This window comes from Nicotiana tomentosiformis, chromosome 11 (assembly GCF_000390325.3).
Source record: "Nicotiana tomentosiformis chromosome 11, ASM39032v3, whole genome shotgun sequence".
NCBI lineage: Eukaryota > Viridiplantae > Streptophyta > Magnoliopsida > Solanales > Solanaceae > Nicotiana > Nicotiana tomentosiformis.
In genome coordinates, this window is record NC_090822.1 from 76,118,531 (window position 1) to 76,139,229 (window position 20,699).

The 20,699-nt window shown below is 38.2% G+C and overlaps 2 protein-coding genes and 1 pseudogene across 4 annotated transcripts; 1 reads left to right on the plus strand and 2 right to left on the minus strand.

The window, feature by feature from the left end:
• The first annotated feature begins 9,421 nt into the window (after positions 1-9,421).
• LOC104091870 (anaphase-promoting complex subunit 13) lies at positions 9,422-12,104 on the plus strand. 2 transcript variants are annotated; one of them, XM_009597317.4, is made up of 4 exons: positions 9,422-9,562; positions 10,112-10,199; positions 10,886-10,939; positions 11,710-12,104. In XM_009597317.4, the coding sequence occupies exons 2-4, from the start codon at positions 10,118-10,120 to the stop codon at positions 11,769-11,771; spliced, it is 198 nt and encodes a 65-aa protein (XP_009595612.1). In that variant the 5' UTR covers positions 9,422-9,562; positions 10,112-10,117; the 3' UTR covers positions 11,772-12,104. The 2 variants fall into 2 exon arrangements, with proteins under 2 accessions (XP_009595612.1, XP_009595611.1); XM_009597316.4 differs by having other exon boundaries at positions 9,429-9,569.
• Positions 12,105-13,002: 898 nt separating this feature from the next.
• Positions 13,003-20,699, minus strand: LOC104091869 (uncharacterized). 2 transcript variants are annotated; one of them, XM_009597314.3, is made up of 5 exons: positions 20,423-20,699; positions 15,023-15,291; positions 14,018-14,254; positions 13,691-13,908; positions 13,003-13,606 (listed from the first exon to the last, which is right to left on the minus strand). In XM_009597314.3, the coding sequence occupies exons 2-5, from the start codon at positions 15,272-15,274 to the stop codon at positions 13,357-13,359; spliced, it is 957 nt and encodes a 318-aa protein (XP_009595609.1). In that variant the 5' UTR covers positions 15,275-15,291; positions 20,423-20,699; the 3' UTR covers positions 13,003-13,356. The 2 variants fall into 2 exon arrangements, with proteins under 2 accessions (XP_009595609.1, XP_009595610.1); XM_009597315.4 differs by having other exon boundaries at positions 13,121-13,606; positions 20,394-20,533.
• LOC117275688 (5.8S ribosomal RNA) lies at positions 18,766-18,919 on the minus strand (annotated as a pseudogene).

A 20,699-nucleotide genomic window follows, 5' to 3' on the forward strand; every position in this document is an offset into this window, starting at 1 on the left:
AGCCAGGAGGAGCACGCTCAGCATTTGAGGGTTGTATTACAGAGATTGAAAAAGGAGAAGCTTTATGCAAAGTTCTTCAAATGTGAGTTTTGGCTCAGTTCAGTAGCATTCTTGGGGCACGTGGTGTCCAGTGAGGGTATTCAGATGGATCTGAAGAAGATAGAGGTGGTGCAGAGTTGGCCCAGACCGTCCTTAGCCACGGAGATTAGGAGCTTTCTTGGTTTGGCGGGTTATTACCGTCGCTTTATGGAGGAATTTTCATCTATTGCATTGCCCTTGACCAAATTGACCCAAAAGGGTGCTCCATTCAGGTGGTCGGATGAGTGTGAGGAGAGCTTTCAGAAGCTCAAGACTGCTTTGACCATAGCTCCAGTGTTAGTTCTACCATTAGCTTCAGGTTCTTACACTGTGTATTGTGATGCCACGAGGATAGGCATTGGTTATGTTTTGATGCAGGAGGGTAGGGTGATTGCCTATGCCTCGCGCCAATTGAAGACCCATGAGAAGAACTATCCTGTCCATGATCCTGAGTTAGCAGCCATTGTTCATGCCTTGAAGATTTGGCGTCATTATTTGTATGGGGTTCATTGTGAAATCTATACTGATCACCGGAAACTGCAGTATCTGTTAAAGCAAAAGGATCTTAATTTGCGTCAGCGGAGATGGTTGGAGCTTCTTCAGGACTATGATATCACTATTTTGTACCATCCGGGGAAGGCCAATGTGGTGGCCGATGTTTTGAGTCATCGGGCAGAGAGTTTAGGGAGTTTAGCATATCTTCGAGCAGCAGAGAGACCTTTGGCATTGGATGTTCAGGCCTTAGCGGGCCAGCTTGTCGGATTGGATATTTTGGAGCCTAGTCGGGTATTGGCTTGTGTGGTCTCCAGGTCTTCTCTTTATGACCGTATCATGGAGCATCAGTATGATGACCCCCATTTGCTCGTTCTTCAGGACAGGGTTCAGAGAGGTGATTCTAGGGATGTGACTATTAGTGATGATGGCGTGCTGAGGATGCAGGGCTAGATGTGTGCCTAATATAGATGGGCTTCGAGAGTTGATTCTTGAGGAGGCCCACAGCTCGCGGTATTCCATTCATCCGGGTGCCGCGAAGATATACCAGGATTTGAAGCAGCACTATTGGTGGAGGCGGATGAAGAAGGATATAGTTGGGTTTGTGGCTCGGTGCCTCAACTATCAGCAGGTTAAGTATGAGCATCAGAGACCGGGTGACTTGCTTCAGAGATTAGAGATCCCAGAGTGGAAGTGGGAGAGGATCACCATGGACATTGTAGTTGGGCTCCCACGGACTTTGAGGAAGTTTGATGCTATTTGGGTTATTGTGGATCGGCTGACCAAGTCTGCGTACTTCATTCCAGTTGGTACTACTTACTCTTTAGAGCGGTTGGCTAAGATTTACATCTGTGAGATCGTTCGCCTGCATGGTGTCCTAGTTTCCATCATTTCAGATAGGGGTACTCAGTTCACATCGCAGTTTTAGAGGGCCGTGCAGTGAGAGTTGAGTACTCATGTTGAGTTGAGCACAACTTTTCACCCTCATACCAACAGGCAGTCCAAGCATACTATTCAGATATTGGAGGACATGTTGCGTGCTTATGTCATTGACTTTGGGGGTTCATGGGACCAGTTTCTGCTACTCGCAGAGTTTGCATATAACAACAGTTATCAGTCGAGTATTCAGATGGCTCCGTATGAGGCTTTATATGGGAGGAGGTGTAGATCTCTGGTTGGATAGTTTGAGCCGGGTGAGGCTAGGCTCTTAGGTACAAACTTGGTCCAGGAGGCATTAGATAAGGTGAAATTGATTCATGAACGGCTTCACATGGCGCAGTCTAGGCAGAAGAGCTACACAGATAGGAAGGTCCGTGATGTGTCTTTTATGGTTGGGGAGAAGGTTTTGTTGATGGTATCACCCATGAAGGGTATTATGAGGTTTGGGAAGAGGGGCAAGTTGAGCCCCCGGTTTATTGGGCCTTTTGAGGTGCTTCAGAGAATATGGGAGGTGGCTTATAAGCTTGCCTTGCCACCCAGCTTGTCGAGTGTGCATCCAGTGTTTCATGTTTTCATGCTCCGGAAGTATATTGGAGATCCGTCCCATGTTTTGGATTTCAGCACAGTTCAGTTGGAGGGCGATATGACTTATGATGTGGAGCCGGTGGCTATTTTGGATTGGCAGGTTCGAAGGTTGAGGTCAAAGGATATAGCTTCAGTGAAGGTGCAATGGAGAGGTCAGCCTATGAAGAAGGCCACTTGGGAGACCGAGCGGGAGATGCGGAGCAAATATCCACGCCTATTCGAGACTCCAGGTATGTTTCTAGACCCGTTCGAGGACGAACGGATGTTTAAGAGAGGGGATGTAATGACCCGGCCGGTTGTTTCGAGAGTTTTAGCCATGTTTTCCCTATTTCTACTTCTTTTTGTGTTATTCAGCTATATTATGTTATATCGGGTTAGTTGGTTCGAGACCGGAGTGGTTTCAGAGTGAATTGAGACACTCAGTCTCTTAAGTAGAAACTTAAATTGAAAAGGTCAACCGGATGTTGACCTATATGTAAACGATCTCAGATTTGAATTCTGATAATTCCAATAGCTTTGTATGGTGATTTTGGGCTTAGGAACATGTCCAGAATATTATTTGGAAGTCCGTAGAGGAATTAGGCTTGAAATGCCGAAAGTTTAATTTTTGAGAAGTTTGACCGGGGGGTTGACTTTTTGATATCAGGGTCGGAATCCGATTCTGAAAATTGGAATACCTCTGTTATGTCATTTATGACTTGTGTGTAAAATTTGAGGTCAATCGGACGTGATTTGATAGGTTCCGGAGTCGTTTGTAGAAATTAGAAATTTCAAAGTTCATTAGGCTTGAATTGGGGTGTAATTCATGATTTTAGCGTTGTTTGAGGTGATTTGAGGGTTCGACTAAGTCCGTATGATATTTTAGGACTTGTTGGTATATTTGGTCAAGGTCCCGAGGGGCTCGGGTGAGTTTTGGATGGTTAACGGATCAAAAATTTGGACTTGAATAGCTGCTGGAATTTTCTGATATCTGATAATGTTTTCCTTCTACGCGATCGTGTGAATGCGTTTGCGATCGCGTAGGCTTAGTTGGTCAGTGAGGATTTTTGTTCTACGCGATCGCGTGGGGATATTTGCAATCGCGTAGGGTTAATGTGCGGCAGTGGCAATTTGTGCTTCGCGATCACGTGAAGCGTGATGCGATCGCATAGCTCTGGAATTTTTTGACTCGCGAACGTGTGACGAAGGTTGCGTTCGCGTAGAGTAAGTGGAGCGGAGTAGAAGTCACGCGTTTTGTTCTTCGCGATCGCGTGGACTAGTCCACAATCGTGTATGTCTGTGATGTTGTGCATCGCGATCGCGTGGAAAAATCCGCGATCGCGTAGAGTAAAATCTAGGCGATGGAAATTGTTCTTCGCAATCGCGTGGGAATGTTCGCGATCGCGTAGAGTAAATGTCTGGGCAGATAGTTTAAGTTCTGAATTTGATGATTTGGAGCTCGGATTTGAGGCGATTTTGGGTGATTTTCAGAGAAAATAACGGGGTAAGTATTCTTAACTCAATATTGGTTAAATTACCCGAATCCATGATTGTTTTTATCATTTAATTGGTGAATTGAGTTGGGAAAATTTAAAAACCCTCTTGGTTTAAATTGAAGATTTGAGGGTCGAGTTGGGGTCGGATTTTGGTAAAATTAGTATGGTTAGACTCGTGGTTGAATTGGCTTCTGAATTTTTTAATTTTTGTCGAGTTCCGAGACATGGGCCCCACGGGCAATTTTTGAGCTAATTTTTGGATTTTTATGGAAAATCATTATTTTCTTATGGAATTAATTCCAATGAATTTTATTGACTGAAACGAATTATTTATGACCAGATTCGAGGTATTTGGAGACCAATTCACGAGGAAAGGACATTGCAGAATAAGAATTTCATGGCTTGAGGTAAGTAACGATTGTAAATCTAGTCCTGAGGGTATGAAACCCCGAATTTAGTATCATTTTACTACTTTGAGGTGACGCACATGCTAGGTGATGGGCGTGTGGGCGTGCACCGTCGGGGATTGATGACTTGGTCCATCCCGTAGCAACTATAAAGTTGCATATTTTGTTGAAACTATATGATACTTATATGTTTTAGAAAGAGTTTCTGTAAATTAGGCTGCATGCCATGGTTGGGCCTTGTGCTAGTGATGTTTGGACCCTTAGGGGCCTTTTCTTACTATCCTCTCATTGTTTTCGATTGAAAATCTATACTCAGTCATGTTTATACTTGTTTAAAGCATAACTCAGTTTTATGACTCTATTTTTATGCATATAAATATTTTGGGCCGAATGCCCTGTTTTTACTAAAATACCCGAGTGGCTTGAGAGGTTTATGACTGAGTGAGGCCGAGGGCCTGATTTGTGAGGATATTTATGGGATCAGGCTGCATGCCGCAGCATATTTGATATCTGCCGAGGGCCTGATTATGAGGATGAGTGTGGATCGGGGCTGCCCGCCTGCAGCATACTTTATTATTATAACACGTGAGTTGTCCGTGCAGCACGTGAGTTGTCCGTGCAGATTATAGCACCTGGGCTGAAGGAGCCCCTCCGGAGTCTGTACACACCCCCAGTGAGCACAGGTACCTACTGAGTGCGAGTGCCGAGTGACTGGGAGTCATGAGTGATTGTGAGGTATGCCCGAGTGGAAAGAGTGATTGTGAGGTATGCCCGAGTGGCACGAGTAACTGTGAGGTTTGCCCGAGGGGCTATGAGTGATGTTTTGCCCGAGGGGCTGTTTATGATTTCATCATTTTGCTCATTTTTGCATTTTTCCTCTATTTGAAAACTGTTGAAAATATCTTTAAATGATTTTTAGTGGAACTGGGTTTAAACGAGATGTTTTGATTCAAATCCTGATTTTAAAAGCATGTGGTATTTTACTGAGTTTTCTTGATATGAATGTTGTATGGTTTATTGCTCGTCACTACTGCTCAGTCCTTATTTATTGTTGTTACTTACTGAGTTGGCGTACTCACGTTACTCTCTGCACTTTGTGTGCAGATTCAGGTGTAGCTAGATACGGTAGCGGTTATTGATTGTTCTGGTTGCAGATTTTCTTAGAGATAGCAAGGTAGCTATTTGGCAATCGTAGCCCCTGCTCTTCTCCCTCTTATCTTCCTCTAGTTATATTTAGCTATTTTCCAGCCTGAGTTAGCCTTGATATTGTTAGACAGATTGTAGTAGATACTCATGACTAGTGACACCCCTATGTCGGGCTTTTTCTTCCGCACTTTTATTTTGAATTGAACTCGTTCACGAAGGTTTTTATGTTAAATAACATTGAAATTATCTTTGAAATGAAAACATCGGTTTGTTTTAGAAATGAGTCGGCTTGCCCAGTTCCACTATAGGCACCATCACGGCAGGGGTTAGTTTGGGTCGTGACAGATGTATTTGTCATATTTACCATTTAATTGTGGGTGATGGTATGAGAATTTTAAATGTTGAAATTGAAAAGGTTAAAATGGCTCTTAACTGGCTTTTTTATTCAAACCGTAGGAGTAGACTTAGAGAATATTTTAAAAAATGCGATGAATTTCGCCTAAGAGAAAAAATGGTTCCTAAACCTTGTCCAACTAGATAGAATTACATGTATGAAAGTTTAGTTGTTGCATATGAATATAGAATCCCCATAAACTCAACGTTTAATGCTCATGTAAGTGATGATGATGAGCACCTTACAAATGCGGATTGGGTTAATGTTAAAATGCTTGTAGATTTTTTAGAAAAATTTTATATTACTACAAATGAATTTTCTGGGCAATATTATCCTACTATTTCTAACTGTTTAGTTTATATTGCAGAACTTGCAAATTTATTTGATCATTTTTTAGAGGATGGGGAAATTTATCAACTTGCTATTGATTCTATGAGAAAAAAGTTTAAAAAATATTTTCCCCCTATTTATGGAGTTGCTGCCTTATTAAATCCTACTATGAAATTAGGAGGCCCTCAATTTTGGTATGAAACTGTTTATAATGGTTTAACACTTAAAGATAAGGAGTTGTCTAAACTTTCGGACGCAATAGCCTCAATTAAAATATATGTTCAAACTATTTATAATGCTTATCAAGTTGCATTAGATCATGCTAGACCAAATATTCCAACTCTTTCTTCTTCTAGTTCTCAATCATCTAAAAGAACTGCGGGAGTAAGAGCACTTAGTGCTTGGGCGGGGTTCAGAGGTTCTCAAGGTTCTAGTACTAGTAATTTTTTACAACTAAATGAGCTTGAAGTTTATTTGTCACAGGGAATTGAGAAAGTGAATCCCGACAGCTCCTTTAATATTTTGGAATGGTGGAAGGACAAAAAACAAAATACTTTTCGATTTTTTCAAGAATGACCCGAGACATTTTAACTATTCAAGTTTCAACAGTAACATCGGAGAGCGCTTTCAGTCAAGCAAGACTTCAACTCGGTGATTATAGAGCATCTATGAGGGAGAGCTTGGAAAAATCAGTACTTTTTAGAGATTGGATCCGTTCGGAAAGAAGAAATTCTAGACTTGCTGAATCACAACCAGAGGTAGACGAAACTTACGAAGAAGTGCTAACTGAACTTGCGGAGGATGCTGCTTCGCTCGGAAGCGGTGATGACCAAGCTTCTTTTCCGTCACCACCAACAGAAATTCCTCTGGACCTTGAAGGATTTATGAAATTTGTAAGAGATACCATGTAACTTGTATGATCAAAAATTAATATGTAACTTGTATTGTGGCACATCTTGATTAGTTTCTTTTTCTTCTCAATAGTGGTATTAGTACCTTGTTGTGCTCATTCCATAGGGGGGAGGAAGACTAAGAAAGATATTGTCATATTTTTTTAATGCTATAATAAAATTATAACGCATTGCTTTGAATTTGAATATCTCTTTACAATATTTTTGTCTTTAAATTTGAATTAAAAAATTTATGTCACAATTCTATAATATAATTTATAAGGAATTGCCTTTGATATTTTTATTACCATTTTTTTCCTCTAACTTCTATAAAAATAAAAATAAAAATAAAATAAAAAGTATTTGTTGGGCCCACTTAGGCCCCGGATCGGCCCACTTAGCCCGGAACCATTAGTTTGTGGGCCCGATCTCGTCCGGTTCCTACAAAAAGCCTGCAAAGCCCGGGCCCGCGAAGCTCATTTAAGTTGGGATCGGGCCCACTTAGGCCCGGCCTACGAAGCCCGCTTAGGCCCGGACCCGGCCCACATGCCAATCTTATTGTTGGCCCGAGATTCAAGAAGCTCAACTGTATTTGTTTCAAAGCTATTCTTTACTTTAGCATATTGATTCCTTATTATCAAGATATATGTTAAAACCTGCTAGATTTCTGTATTTTGGATAGGGAACAACTCGAAATCCCTTAAATACAGTTTCATTAATTTAAAAAGCGGAAAAGGTCAAAAAAATGTCCTCAAACTATCAGAAATAACTCAATTATACCCTTCGTTTGCCTTTGGTACCAAAAATATCCTTGCCGTCATTTTTTAGACCATAAATGCCTTAGAACTAACAGATGGTCACATGAGCCTTTGGGACATGTTTAATAATATAAATAAGCTAATATGGCAGTCCAACATGGCAAAACACCGATCTTTATATAGATGGTTTCTCTCATCATAACCTTATTTTTACATTTTCAAGAATTTCCTAACAAATCTCTCTTTCTAATGAATTTTTTGACTCAATGTCAGATTGTTCTATGAATTCACATGAAATCCAGTATCTAGAAATATCGTTGCGGACTAATTACTTTATTTTTGTCTGCTTGGACAGCTGCTAATGCAGGGTGGATGTTTTACCAAAAGTAAATCTTAAATTTATTTTCTTTTTTGGTGGGTTTAATGAATTCACTTTCTTTTGCTACGTTTAGGTTCAGATTTGCTGAGTTTCTTTGAAGTCCTTCTTAATTATTAGTAATTATTTAGTCGAAAATAAATAATTATTTTTTATTGATTAATCTTATATTTTATAGGTTTTACCAAAAATAGCCGCAAAAATAGACTAAAAGATAATAGTAATAATGGAGCAAAAAGTGGACGAAACTAGCAGTAAAATCATATCAAAATAATACAACAGAACTTGCCAAGAAATGACCAAAATAGCAGCAAAATTAGCCCAAAATCTGCAACAAAACTGGATTAATTAAGAACCAAGACAACAGCAAAATTGAACCAAAAATTTCAGCAAAACTGCATCAAGAGTAGACTAATTTCAACAGCAAAACTGGATCAAAAAGGCTGAAAAACTGCATCAAGACTAGACTAATTTCAGCAGCAAAATAGGACTATAATATGCAACAAAATAACATCAAGATTAGATTAATTTTAGCAGCAAAATTGGCCAAAAAATAGACCAAAATAGCAGCAAAACCAATCCAAAAATACTGCAGTAAAACTAGACCAAAACAGGACCAAAAGAGCAACAAAACTCGACAAAAGGAGCAGCAAAATCGATTTGGAAATTAATTTCTGACACCAAAGTTAAAGTCATATAACTACCTAACAATTACTAGTCTTAGATTTGAGAGTTTCCATTGGCTTTCTTAGACTTTAACTTCCCCACCTTCTGCTGCCTTGCCACTTCCAACCGATTGCCAGTGACCGCTTCTTTACCTTTCCAACTGAGCTTAGGGGGTGAGTATGAAAGATCTGGGGTAAATAATTTTCAATTTGTCTTGTTATTCCTCTGAAAATCCTCCTCTGAAATCGCCTCTCTAAGACACCCTTAGAAGGGTAGTGAGAAATGAGGGGTAAAATCGTTTTGCCCCTTTAATTAGACAATCGGGTCGCGGGATACCATTTAGGTTAATGGGTAAATTATATGGGTTAGTGAGTTGTTAGGTATTTTGATTACACATAGGATATACATGTGGTCATCTGTTAGTTCTGAGGCATTTATGGTCCCAAAAAGTGACGGTAGGGGTATCTTTGGTACCCAAAGCAAACAGAGGGTATAATTGAGTTATTTCCAATAGTTTGAGGGTATTTTTAGACTTTTTCCGTTAAAAAGAGATCTTATTAGCCTTAGTATCTCGATTGAGCTGATTTGGGCCAATCTAGGAGCAATTGCAGAAAACTAGTAATAGGATGCACTCAAGCCCAAATCCCTTTGGTAATTTTAGTTTTTGCTTTTGATTTTTTCTGATTTGATCAACTTTGTCTTTTTATTTCACTGATTTTTTTGCATAATTTGCAAAAAGAATTGCTAAACTATGAGAGCGAAAGAAAAGAGATAGAATAAGAAATACAAGGATAGAAACGGGAAGGAAATAGTGAACAAGAAGAGTTGTTTGAGAGAGTATATATAAAGTAGTTTTTTTTAGAATTTACCTATATAATGGCAAAGTGTTTGGGTATGTGTTGTTAAATGGTCCTTTTTTTTACTCACATTTCGATCGCTTTTTGGCCCGCCGAAAGTTCCCGAATTGATTGAAGTAACGCAAGCCCCATAATTGTTCCTCCATTTCTTCTCCGGCGAAATCGACTCGTAAGTTGTAAGTTCCCCTCTGTCTCTCTCCAGATTTTCCCGAGTTAACCTTTTAGCATGATAGAGATTTTCAATTTTATTTTCTTTGTAGTTTTTGGTGATCATTTATGATAGGGACTTTGGGAGGGTCTAGGGTTTATGCCTGGTAGTAAAATCAGTTGCTGTTTGCTATTTTTTTAGGATCTTTAAATTCTAAAACCTTGGGTTCTCTCTTTAGATTCTTTGATCTTAGCTATATTTGGGAGACAAAAGAGTATTCTTATTCTCAGTATATGATTCCGAACTTAATGCCTATCGGGTATCTTTGGAGATGAAATCATGGTGCTCCCTCTGTTAAAAACCAACGTTTTTGGTTAGCCCAAAAGTATACCAGTTTGACAAATAATGAGGACTTTTAGTTCTTCAAGTCAAAGAAGAGGGGATTTTGACTTTTAGCCCAAAGATATGGAACTGTTCTGGGACTTTAATTTGATACTTTTTGTATACATGTGGATTTTTCTGTTTGAGTTTCTGTCATCTAACTAGAGATTTCATCTTTGAAATGGACAGCAAAGCATGGCAGAGCAAATCCTCAGCTTAGGAGTCCTCATAGATATTGTGGATGAGGAATGGATGCGAGATACTTTGCCTGAAGATGGTATTATCCTCTTTCACCTATTTAATTTTATATCGATCAATCAACTTTGCTTCAATCCCAAATTAATTGGAATCGGCTGCATCACTCTTATTGAGTGCGCTCACCCTTAGCGTGCTTAAGCTCTGAAACTTGGAACTAGATAGGTGGTGAGTGCTTTGTCTCAATTAGGAAACACTTCTGTTTGACAGCAAGATGCCAAGTCGTGCATCACACATGGAACTCTATGTTGAAGAGAACAGTATAAACGATAAATATTTCACTTAATTATAATTATTTTTCAAATCCGCTGTCCGTATAATATTTGAATGTATTTCTAGTTATTATTCTTGAATTGCATTTTTAGTTTTTATTTTTCTTCCTTTATAAAATCCGGCAGAGTTATTTCCTTTTTTTTTCTTTCTTTTCTGGCTTTTCGCCTTTTAATATAAATCATCCGTTTCACTCTAGTAATGTCCATTCATTCCAATACTAAATAACTATCCTTTGTGGCAAATTAGGGATTCTCTAAAGCTAGAGGTTTTCTCAATCACACACGTATCGCATCTCAGACATATACTTATTGCTGTATATTTTTATAATTTTCTGTCTCATACTTTCATTTTGCATTTATATTTTACCCCAACTACTTTAGAATTGAAGCATAGTAGAATTTACTGTTGTTGCTTTTAATTGGTCTATTATCGCAGATCTCCCATTACCACCCGTACTACTTCCAAAGACCGACGACAATGAAGACTCAAGTAAGTATTCTTGTATTCATACACTTGGAAAAATATTGAACGTGGGAGTGATTTATCACTTAATCATTTGTTTGGGTACGAAATGTGAGATCAAAAGTTGACACTTTAAAAGTGTAAGTTGTTTATCGCCAAGGACTGTTAGAACAGAATGTCTATAAAGTAGCTATTATATGGCCTCTATCATAGAGGTTCCAGTGCCCTAGACAGGGAGTACTTTTAACATAGAAGTTCCTTGGTTAAATCTGTAAGCGCTTCATATTTGGTTATGTCGGTTGTAGGCAGAAAGCTGAAATTTATAATCATCTTTGCGATTTCTTTAGTAGGCTTTGCAAGCCTGAATGCCAAACATTTCTAAAGTTTAATCTAGCCTCTGTTCGATCCACGATTGGTGTGTGCTGAAAGGTTTCCGTTCTCTGTGATGTTGAACCCCTTATATCGTACATCATTTCAAATAGTATCATGTGGATTTGCTTATAAGCATTTGATGAGATGTAATGAGAAGAACTTGAAGGCTATAGTGACTAGTTAGGTTATTTCTGAAATGGGCTTTGGCACTAATGGGATCAGGAATATATATACATAGATCCGATTTAAATATTTCCTGGTTCGCTCACATTTTGTTGAGTTTTGATATCAGGAATGTTACATATCAATAAGTTAACTTATCAGAATTACTATGATTTTTAACGCTGCACATCTGAGGAATTCTTGCCACGTTTATTTTCATGTTGGCTACTTCCTATCAGTTCTCATATATATATATATATCAGATCAAGAGGCTCAACAAGTTGATGGGGATACATGGCATGACCTTGCATTGGGAAATCCATGACATTAATGATCAAGCTTGTGAATTGGATTTCCAACAATTGTCAATTTGTCTTCTTTTGTAAGTAAATTGCTAGTCATGTACTTGATTAGCATTGAACGTTGTATGAAAACTAATTTCAACTGTTCATTCGCTCTATATGTTTGTCAATGGTCATCTTCGAAGTGGTCCACTTAGTAATCTTGTCAATCTATGCTCTCTAGTGGGTAATAGATCCAGGAGTGCTAGCATGTTAGTGGATGTTAAGTTCATCCCATTGCTCCTGATAGTTCATACCAAATTGACCATCTTGTTGTAATAGTAATTTTATTTTATATTTGGCATGCAGTTTATATACGTAGAAATGAAACTCAGATGGTAAAGATATAAAAGATGCAATCTTCTGCATTTACGACAGATAAATGGGATCTGAATGTGAGTCTCATATGCCTTTGGAGCCAAATTTCAATTAGAGACCAAGGAATAGTCAGTCCTTCATCAGCAAGTGAATTAGTTTAACGTTTTGCTTATACTTTGTATGCTTGTTGACCAAAAGCTTTATATTGGGGATTGAGAAGTAGGTATAATACCTGTTATGACCAAAATTTAGCAAAATTCCTAGCTCGTTTTGTTTGTCTTTACTAGAATTTGAACATTGTTTTCTTTTTATAATTTCTCCCACTCCTCACCTTCACTCTTGGGTGCCGTAGTCCCTAACATAGATATTAGCATCGCTGCAGCAAATTAGACCAACTAATATTGAGCCTTGATATCTAATCTGCCTCACCTCTTGGCAGTACCCTTCGCAACATTACTACTTCTAAAATTAGATAAAATGTTAAATCTATTTTTTTCTTTCTAGCTGTGTCCAAAAAATTATTTTAATCATCAAGGTATTTCAACTTTACTACCAAAAACATGCAAAAATTTTAAATATATATTGAAGATCTTTTAAAACTGAATAATGTGGAAACTACTAAAATTCTTTCAAGCTGAAAATCTAGATAAAAAAATGTAGTAGTAACAGTTAGGAACTTGAAATTCGATTTCCCATGATTTATACTATAAATTTGCATAATAACCACACAAATTCTTTCTTCAACGCACTTGAACCTAAGATTTAATCGAGGTCTATACCCTAAAATTGTTCATCTATATCCTCCATTAAAAGTTCATGACAAATGGTCATAGTCGTTACCCGATTACCCAAATGTCTCACATTAACCATAGAGTTCAATTATATGCACCAACAATGTAAATAATTTATCCTTAATTTCATTTATTTTCACAATATCAAATATTTCCACACAATTGACAAGCAGTCATTGAAGTCATATCTCATCATCTGCTTTACTTTACCAACAAAGCAAGTCTAAAGAAAAAAACAGGCTCATCCATCCATCCATCCTTTCTGAGGGAACCATTGTTTTCTCTGAACAAAATCAGACTATCATTACTTGGTGAAAGAATAGAATCAATCACAGCTTTATGCAAACCTTTATTTTTCTTTCCCTTTTCATTTCGTAATTACAAATATAAAAGGAGGCTTCTGTGCTAAATTTAATTACACTAGGTTCCTTAGATACCCTTGGTAGTCAGGAAAGGCTTTTCAATCTAAAGGCATGATTTTTCCAATGGGAAGCGGCCCCATTTCCAGTTTGCCATTGTCAAAGGCAGAGCCTTCACTGTCGATATCTTGTGCTCTTTCAAGTTCATCTAGTGTCCTCTTCGTATACACCGTAAAAACCACTGTTGTGATGATTGCTATAATGAAGGAAATTACATTATATACAATCTCAACTGGAGTCAGGTGGATGTTTCCATATTGGACATCAGCAAATGTCTTTATTAGCCGACCACTACATGTAGATGAACAAATTAATTGTAAAAGGAATCACCATTTAGTGATGATAGAAAGGGGTACGGATAGGCAGGGTTTTTACCTGTATATGTATATAAAGGCTTCAGGAATCATTCCTGCTATTGATCCACATAAATAAGGCCAGAAACTCATGCTTGTAACTACTACTGCATAATTGAAGATTGTGTATGGGAATGGCGAAACCCTAAATAATGCAACCACACGAAATTGATGGAACCAACTTCCGTCTCCTGCCAATCTAACCAAGGTAGCCTGCCGAGGCCATCTCTTCAACCATTGCTGCAGATGAGATCAAATAAGCCATATGTAGGACGAGGAGGAAATGTCAATTATCAATTGTTAAGATTGATGAATCAGTAGAGACTAGATAAAATGTAAGCAATCTTACATGAATTCTATCTCGGAAAAGCAAACCAATCAAGTATGGCAGGATCATCCCGATTGTTGTTCCAACCATGATTATGACAAATCCGAGACCATATCCAAAGATCATTCCTGCGAGCCACATCGATGGTCCAGAAGGAAGTAGGACTACTGGAAAGAAAGCTAAGGAAGCTACAAGTACGAGGGCAAGAACTGGACGGCCAAATGCAGTGGATTCCCATTGTAGGAATGGAATGAGAACCTATGTAAAAATAAACATTAAGAATCCAATACCAATAAAAAATGACAATGGTGGTCAAGTATGCGATGGTGTCAAGATAACATAAGAAGGAAAATTGACTTTACTGTGAAACTCTACTACTAAGAAAACATTTGTTGCAAGAGTAGACGCATTTGCAAGATCCATCAAGACTCTTAAATATGGAAACTTGCACCGAATCAAATTTCCACCGTCCTTCTCATAACAACATGAAACATATAGAACCATACTTTCTCGACTGCAAAGTTCCTAAAAATACTCCCTCCATTTCAAATTTGATGAAGTAGTTTGACTCGGCACGGAGTTTAAGAAAAGAAAAAAAAAGACTTTTGAAACTTGTGGTCTTAAAAACTTAAGGGGTAAAAGCTTGTGGGGCCATGTCATTTGTGTGGTTATAAAAGCTTCTCCTTAAGGGTAAAATAAGTAAAATAAAGAGTTTAAAGTTGAATTATTTCCAATCGTAGAAATGTGTCATTCTTTGTGGAACGGACTAATAAGGAAAGTGTGTCATCTAAATTGAAACAGAGGGAGTAATTTACAAGTGATTCTCCCAATTTTTAGACCTTGATCGAATTTTTAAAGAAAACTCTATCTTTGTGCCCTTGGAAAAGTACAACTGACTGATGCTCTGCTGAGTAGTGAGATGTCATAGGTTACATTAGAATGTAATAATTTTGTTAATATGAAATCTCATGCATGCTAATTTTCCTACACAGGGCACAAAGGCATACGCGAAGTGAGATGAAATACCTTCTCAAAAAGAAAGGGCAGTCCCCATTTTACGAAGATTAGAAGAACAATTATAGTGATAGAACACCATATCATTGCCTTGAAACACCACACAGCAGACCGTTTTCTGGCTGGTAATTGAGACTCTAAATTATCTGCCTCAGCTATTCTTGGTTCGTTTCTTATAACAAGCCTCGCATGCTCACTTTCTCTTATGCGACTCTCACTGTTCGCATCGGCTTTGGTTAAATCATCAGTTGAGTCTGGCTTCATAATTTGAGACCACGAACCTATCAAACACAAAGGCACATGTGCAATTTGAACACAACTTAAACACATTAACACCAATACAATTCTCATCAAGGAAGAAAAGGAAACTCCATGCAATTTCAACATAGATTCCAAGAGCCATCAAGATGCTGCATAATAAGGAAATGAAAATGGAAACGAGAAAAAAGAGTGATAAAGATCCATCAGTATATAAATTTATTGTCGCCTCAAGTTAATTCAAATTGATCCAACATTTGATTTCTTATTTATCAATAACACTAAAAAATTCTTTCCTGGTAAAGAGGGATTTCCCAAGCCGTGGATTGTGTTTTTCAATAATCTGAAAAAGGAATTAATGATAATCAGCTCATCCAATGATAAAAACTTTGAACAAACGAGCACAAAGTGCTAGCGTGCCCACATAGGTTGAAAGAATGGATTGTTGTCTCCTTATATAGCCGTGGGCAAAGCTCACCTATGAGCTAGATTATGGAGCTAAGTTAGGCCCAAGATCCATGCCCACAAGGCTTTGGCTCAGTGGTAAGAATGCAACTTTAATGTGTGGGTTAGGCGCACCTCAAGAGTTCGAAATCTATTGCGAATAAAAGCCTGGTATTTAAGTGGAGAAGGATAGAGGGCGGTCCCATTATCCATTGAGTTTCAGACCATGCGCCAAATGACCCTCCATGATTTCCCGATTATCAAAAAGAATTTTAAAAAATAGCTCCAGCCCAAGATCAATTTCTTAACATGGTATTATAGCCAAATCCACCCCTCTTGTTGTGTTTCCCCATGTTGGGTCCCACATTATATTGTCCAAGCTCCATATGAACAGTCTTGGGCGTATGGGAGATAGGGGTTATTAAAGTGTCTCATATTGGTTGAGAAAATGGATTGTTGTCTCCTTAGGCGGTCGTGGACAATACTCACCTCATTAGCTAGCTTTCAGGTTAGTATCCATTTCTTAATGGGATTGAATGAGTAAAATCACTACAAGCCATTAAAGCTTCTGTCATGGGCTAGTTAATATGGAAAGGCCAAGCCATTTGACACATACTCATACCAGGCACAACAGGAAAAAAGAAACAAGAGTTTCCCACTGAAATTACACAAGTGTTTGAGGAGTATCAAGATGCTTTTAAGGGACCAAAGACCCTGCCGCACAGAAGATTGCACGATCGTGTTATACCGTTGAAACCTTGGGGCTAACCCTCTGAGCCTAAGACCCTATGGTTATAGCAATTTTCAGAAAATGAAATTCAAGAACTGGTTGCTAAAATGCTTAATAATGGTTTCCTTCGACCAGGACATTCACCATTTATATCAGGACCTTTTGGTGAAAAAGAAGGATGGTTCATGGAGGCCTTGTGTTGACTATAGATAGCTTAACAAGGTGTATGTGAAGGACAAATTTCTCGTCCCTCTTATGGATGATTTTTCTTGATGAGTTGGCAAGACCAAGGCTATACTCTAAGATAGATTTGAGGGATGGATATCATCAATCTAAGAAATCAACGGAAGCAGGAATCTGACTTTTGTAAAACAGGTTTTACGACCCATCAACGTTCAAGCCTCAAGGTAGTGTTCTTTGGTTGAATAATGTTCCAACCACATTTCAGAGCCTAATGAATCATAGTTTTTCAAAAAGCAGCTTAGACAATCCATGTTGTTCTTTTTCCAATGGCATATTAGTCTACATTTTCTCTTTAAAGGGTCACATAGCCACTTCAGTCAGACTCTGAAGATAGGAAGGCGGGAACAACTATTTACAAAGAGGTCATGTGTACTCGTTTTCTCAACTGAAGATATGATAGATGGGCATATTATAACAGGAGGGGGTGTACCCACTGACCTATCTAAAATAGAGATCATAGTCTCTCGGTCCAAACCTAAAAATCTCAAAGCATTGGAGGAGCTTCTAGGTTTCTAGGTCTCACTAGTCACTATAAAGGGTTTATAAAACCTTATGAGGAGATCAGTAAGTTTCTGACCAACCTCTGGAAGAAGAATGCATGTACTTGCTGAAGAACCACAAAAAGGCATCGTGTGAACACATACAAGCCATGAGCAAGGCAGCAGTATTAACATTATCATACTTCTCCAGGACTTTGATACTAGAAACTGACACAAGATAGAAGGGTATGGAAGATTTCTTTACAATAAAAGGGAGGAAAAGACCCATTATATATCTTCAAAGAGAAAATCAATCAGAATAGAAAGCATGGAATATTTGCTGGAACAGAAGGCGACTAATCTTTCAACAGAAGGGGTGTGCTACATTGAGGCATAGGCTATGAGGTACAGTATAAGAAAGGCTCCGGGAATAGGGTTTTAGATGCCTTATATATGAGATGTAAAGACCAGGAGGAATCTATTGTATGTCCCTCATTATACTTGCATCTTATGATTCAAATGGAGAAGCCCATCAGCTTGTAGCAGAACTGACTATACAACCTGATTGCGATCCAGGTTAAGCTCTTAGAAGTGAAATGTGAAGATACCAGAAGAGGATTTACACTAGAGTAAAAAGAGAAGAAAGATTGTGGAGGTTCTTCGCCAAACTCTAGTTGGGGCTCATTCTTTTTTCCGACAAGGTACTGACTGAGGGTCTTTCTAGCCAGATTAGTACACACTGAAACAGAACTAGCTGCTATTCCGTTGGGCTAAGATGAAGGAGAAGTATACAGGTTCTTGTCAAAATAACACTTGTCAGAGAACCAAGTCAGAAGCTATCCCTACCATGTTTTACCGCAAACATCAACTATACCAGCTCATGCATGGAATACAATCTCAATGGATTTCATAAAGGTCTTCTCTCTTCCTAAAACAAAGATGTTATACTGGTGAAGATGGATTGACAAAACATGGTTGTTTTTATTGCCTTGAAAATCCTTCCTACAGGAGGTATATAAGCTGCATGGCTTACCACAGCCCATCACCATATATGAGGATCCTGGTTTTACTAGTGTATCTTGACAGAATCTATTCAAGGCAATGGAAACTTCTCTTAACATTTGTACAGCCTACCATTTGTAAACAAATGAATGAAAGGATTAATAGGTGTTTAAAAGGCTACCACAAGGCAATGAAATCTCAAAGGTCAAAATAATGGTGTAACTAATTAAAAAAAAGAAAGACAAAGCAATAGTGTAAGTGGATTGTATTGGAAGAATGATGGTACTACAACTACCACTCTGTTCTCAAGCGTACACCATCACACTTTGCCGGATATGGCTGTCCATTGGACAAGAGCAGCCTCCTTCCCTTTTATCAGCAGAACAAAATATGGTATAAGAGAAGATATGGTACAACAGAGACAACAAATGATGCAGACAATCAAGGATAATCTGAATCAAGCCCAAATAGAATGAAATATTTTATGTAGAAAGGAGGTTACAAGGGGTTTTAGAAATGGCACAGGTGTATCTAAAGTTTCAATCCTATAGCCAATCTTGAACTTGAATCAACCTTTTCTTTTCTGTTTTTTTTTAAATATGCAATGCATGAGACGTGCACTCGGCCTAAAGGCTTCTGGAAACTTGCATACAAAGATTCGACAGTTCACGTGATTCTGCAATTCACACCAAGTATCGCATTTCGCTACGTTCTTCATGGATGCAAGAGCCTAGATATCCGTTGCCAAGAGTCGTTGAATCAACCTTCAAAAGAACATTAAGATGTATGCATAACATTTTGATCCCTATGAAGCCTTTCGAGGCATACAAGCTGGCAGTACCTGCTAATTCATCGATGCATCCGGTGTTCGATATTTTCCAATTAAAGAAGAGAGTAGGTTGTCACATACAGCCAGTGATTAAGTGCCTTTGACAGCAGAGGACAGCCAGTTCCTTCAACCACTGGCTATCCTAGAGCGAACCCCATAAACTCCTTGAGAAACCCTTAGTCCCTTACACAGTCCATATAGGACAACTATTTAACTCAGTACCCTTCGTATGTGTAACCAGATTCCGTAGTGCAACCGTGAATGTTGATGCGGACATATAAGTAAGAACGGGCTTACCAAAAGTTGGCTCTAATACCATGTTGAAAATTCAGACATCCAATCCAAAACCTAAGACAGTGGGTGGATAGGCAAGACGTTTACAAAACCTTTTGCAACCCTTTAAACAATCCACTCAGTACAACTATAAGGAACTATCTTTGATGTTGTTGTAGGCTGGGAAGTTTAACTAAATTCTGGTACATTCCCTCCCAAATGATCCTATCTCTATATCATCTTTCCTTACCTTCTCTCTTTTCCTCATGTCCATCTTCTCAATTCTACGACGAAGTTGGAGCAGGGAACGATATTTCCTTTTTTTTGGTCACTGTAATCTTGATTGTTGATTGGGTTTATGAATTGCAATAACCTTGTAATCGATTCTCTCTGAATGAATAAAGTTTTCCTTTGATTGCCCATTTACTTGCATAAATTACACTTTCTTAATGCAAATAATGCCACCATGGGCACTTCATGTATTAAGAGAAACTATTGATCAACTAAACAAAGCAAAATTCAAGGTGTAAGGCACTGTAAGACTCCATTCATCCTACTTATGCAAATCTTATGTTATGATCATTAGGAGTTATTCTAGCATAAAAAGCTATACAGCAATATTTCTAGAAAGAATTGATTTCTAGATATATATATATATATATATATATATATAGCAAGTATTACAATCAGGGGCAGAGCTAGGAGGCGCGCTGGAAAAGTAAACTGTATATATATGGTCAAGATTATTTTTTAAGTATATATAATATATGTTGAATCCCTTAGCACAACCCAAGAGCTCTTCGTGTATTTACTTATTTATATTTGAATAAATCCCCCCAAGCCAAACACATATATGTTGAACTAGTTGCGATCAGTTGCACAATTCTTCTACATCTATACCCACTGCTTTATTCTAGCCAAAAACATTTAAGAAAAACATAGTAGTTCTTTTTCGGAAAGCTGTTGGGTATTTTTTTAATATTAATCAATTGATAATTTTCTATGTAACACTACACATAAAGGGTCAATAGAAATAGGAAGCAAGAAAACAAGAAGTAACCCATGGAATAAATAAACTGTGAAGCTTTACAAATTGTAAAGAGAAGATCAGATAGAAAAACATACAGAAACAGAGAAGGGTAGAGAGAGAGTACTGTGGTTCTTAAAGAGAATTTCCGGCAGCCGGAGACGATGGAGGTTCCGGCGAGCACCACAGTAAGTGGGATTATTGTTCTCTCTCCGGTAGGTGACTCGCCGTTGGTACTACAACTCTGTATACTGCTGCTTTCTGATGTGTTTTGTTTGTTACTCTTTTCCCTTTTTTCCTGCATGCGGTTTTTCTTTCTTTCCTTTTATTATCTATTTCGTGAATATATTGGTAGCTCGTTGCGCCAGCCTGACTTGACTTTTATTTAAATTGTTTTTTGTTTC

Excerpts from the sequence above, each read along its gene's own strand:
- LOC104091870 (XM_009597317.4), top strand. The coding sequence starts at position 10,118 with ATGGCAGAGCAAATCCTCAGCTTAGGAGTCCTCATAGATATTGTGGAT. Across the intron at positions 10,200-10,885 it reads AGATACTTTGCCTGAAGATG|ATCTCCCATTACCACCCGTA; the intron begins GTATTATCCTCT and ends CTATTATCGCAG. Across the intron at positions 10,940-11,709 it reads CGACGACAATGAAGACTCAA|ATCAAGAGGCTCAACAAGTT; the intron begins GTAAGTATTCTT and ends TATATATATCAG.
- LOC104091869 (XM_009597314.3), bottom strand. The coding sequence starts at position 15,274 with ATGAAGCCAGACTCAACTGATGATTTAACCAAAGCCGATGCGAACAGT. Across the intron at positions 14,255-15,022 it reads TGCCCTTTCTTTTTGAGAAG|GTTCTCATTCCATTCCTACA; the intron begins GTATTTCATCTC and ends ATTTTTACATAG. Across the intron at positions 13,909-14,017 it reads TTTTCCGAGATAGAATTCAT|CAATGGTTGAAGAGATGGCC; the intron begins GTAAGATTGCTT and ends TCTCATCTGCAG.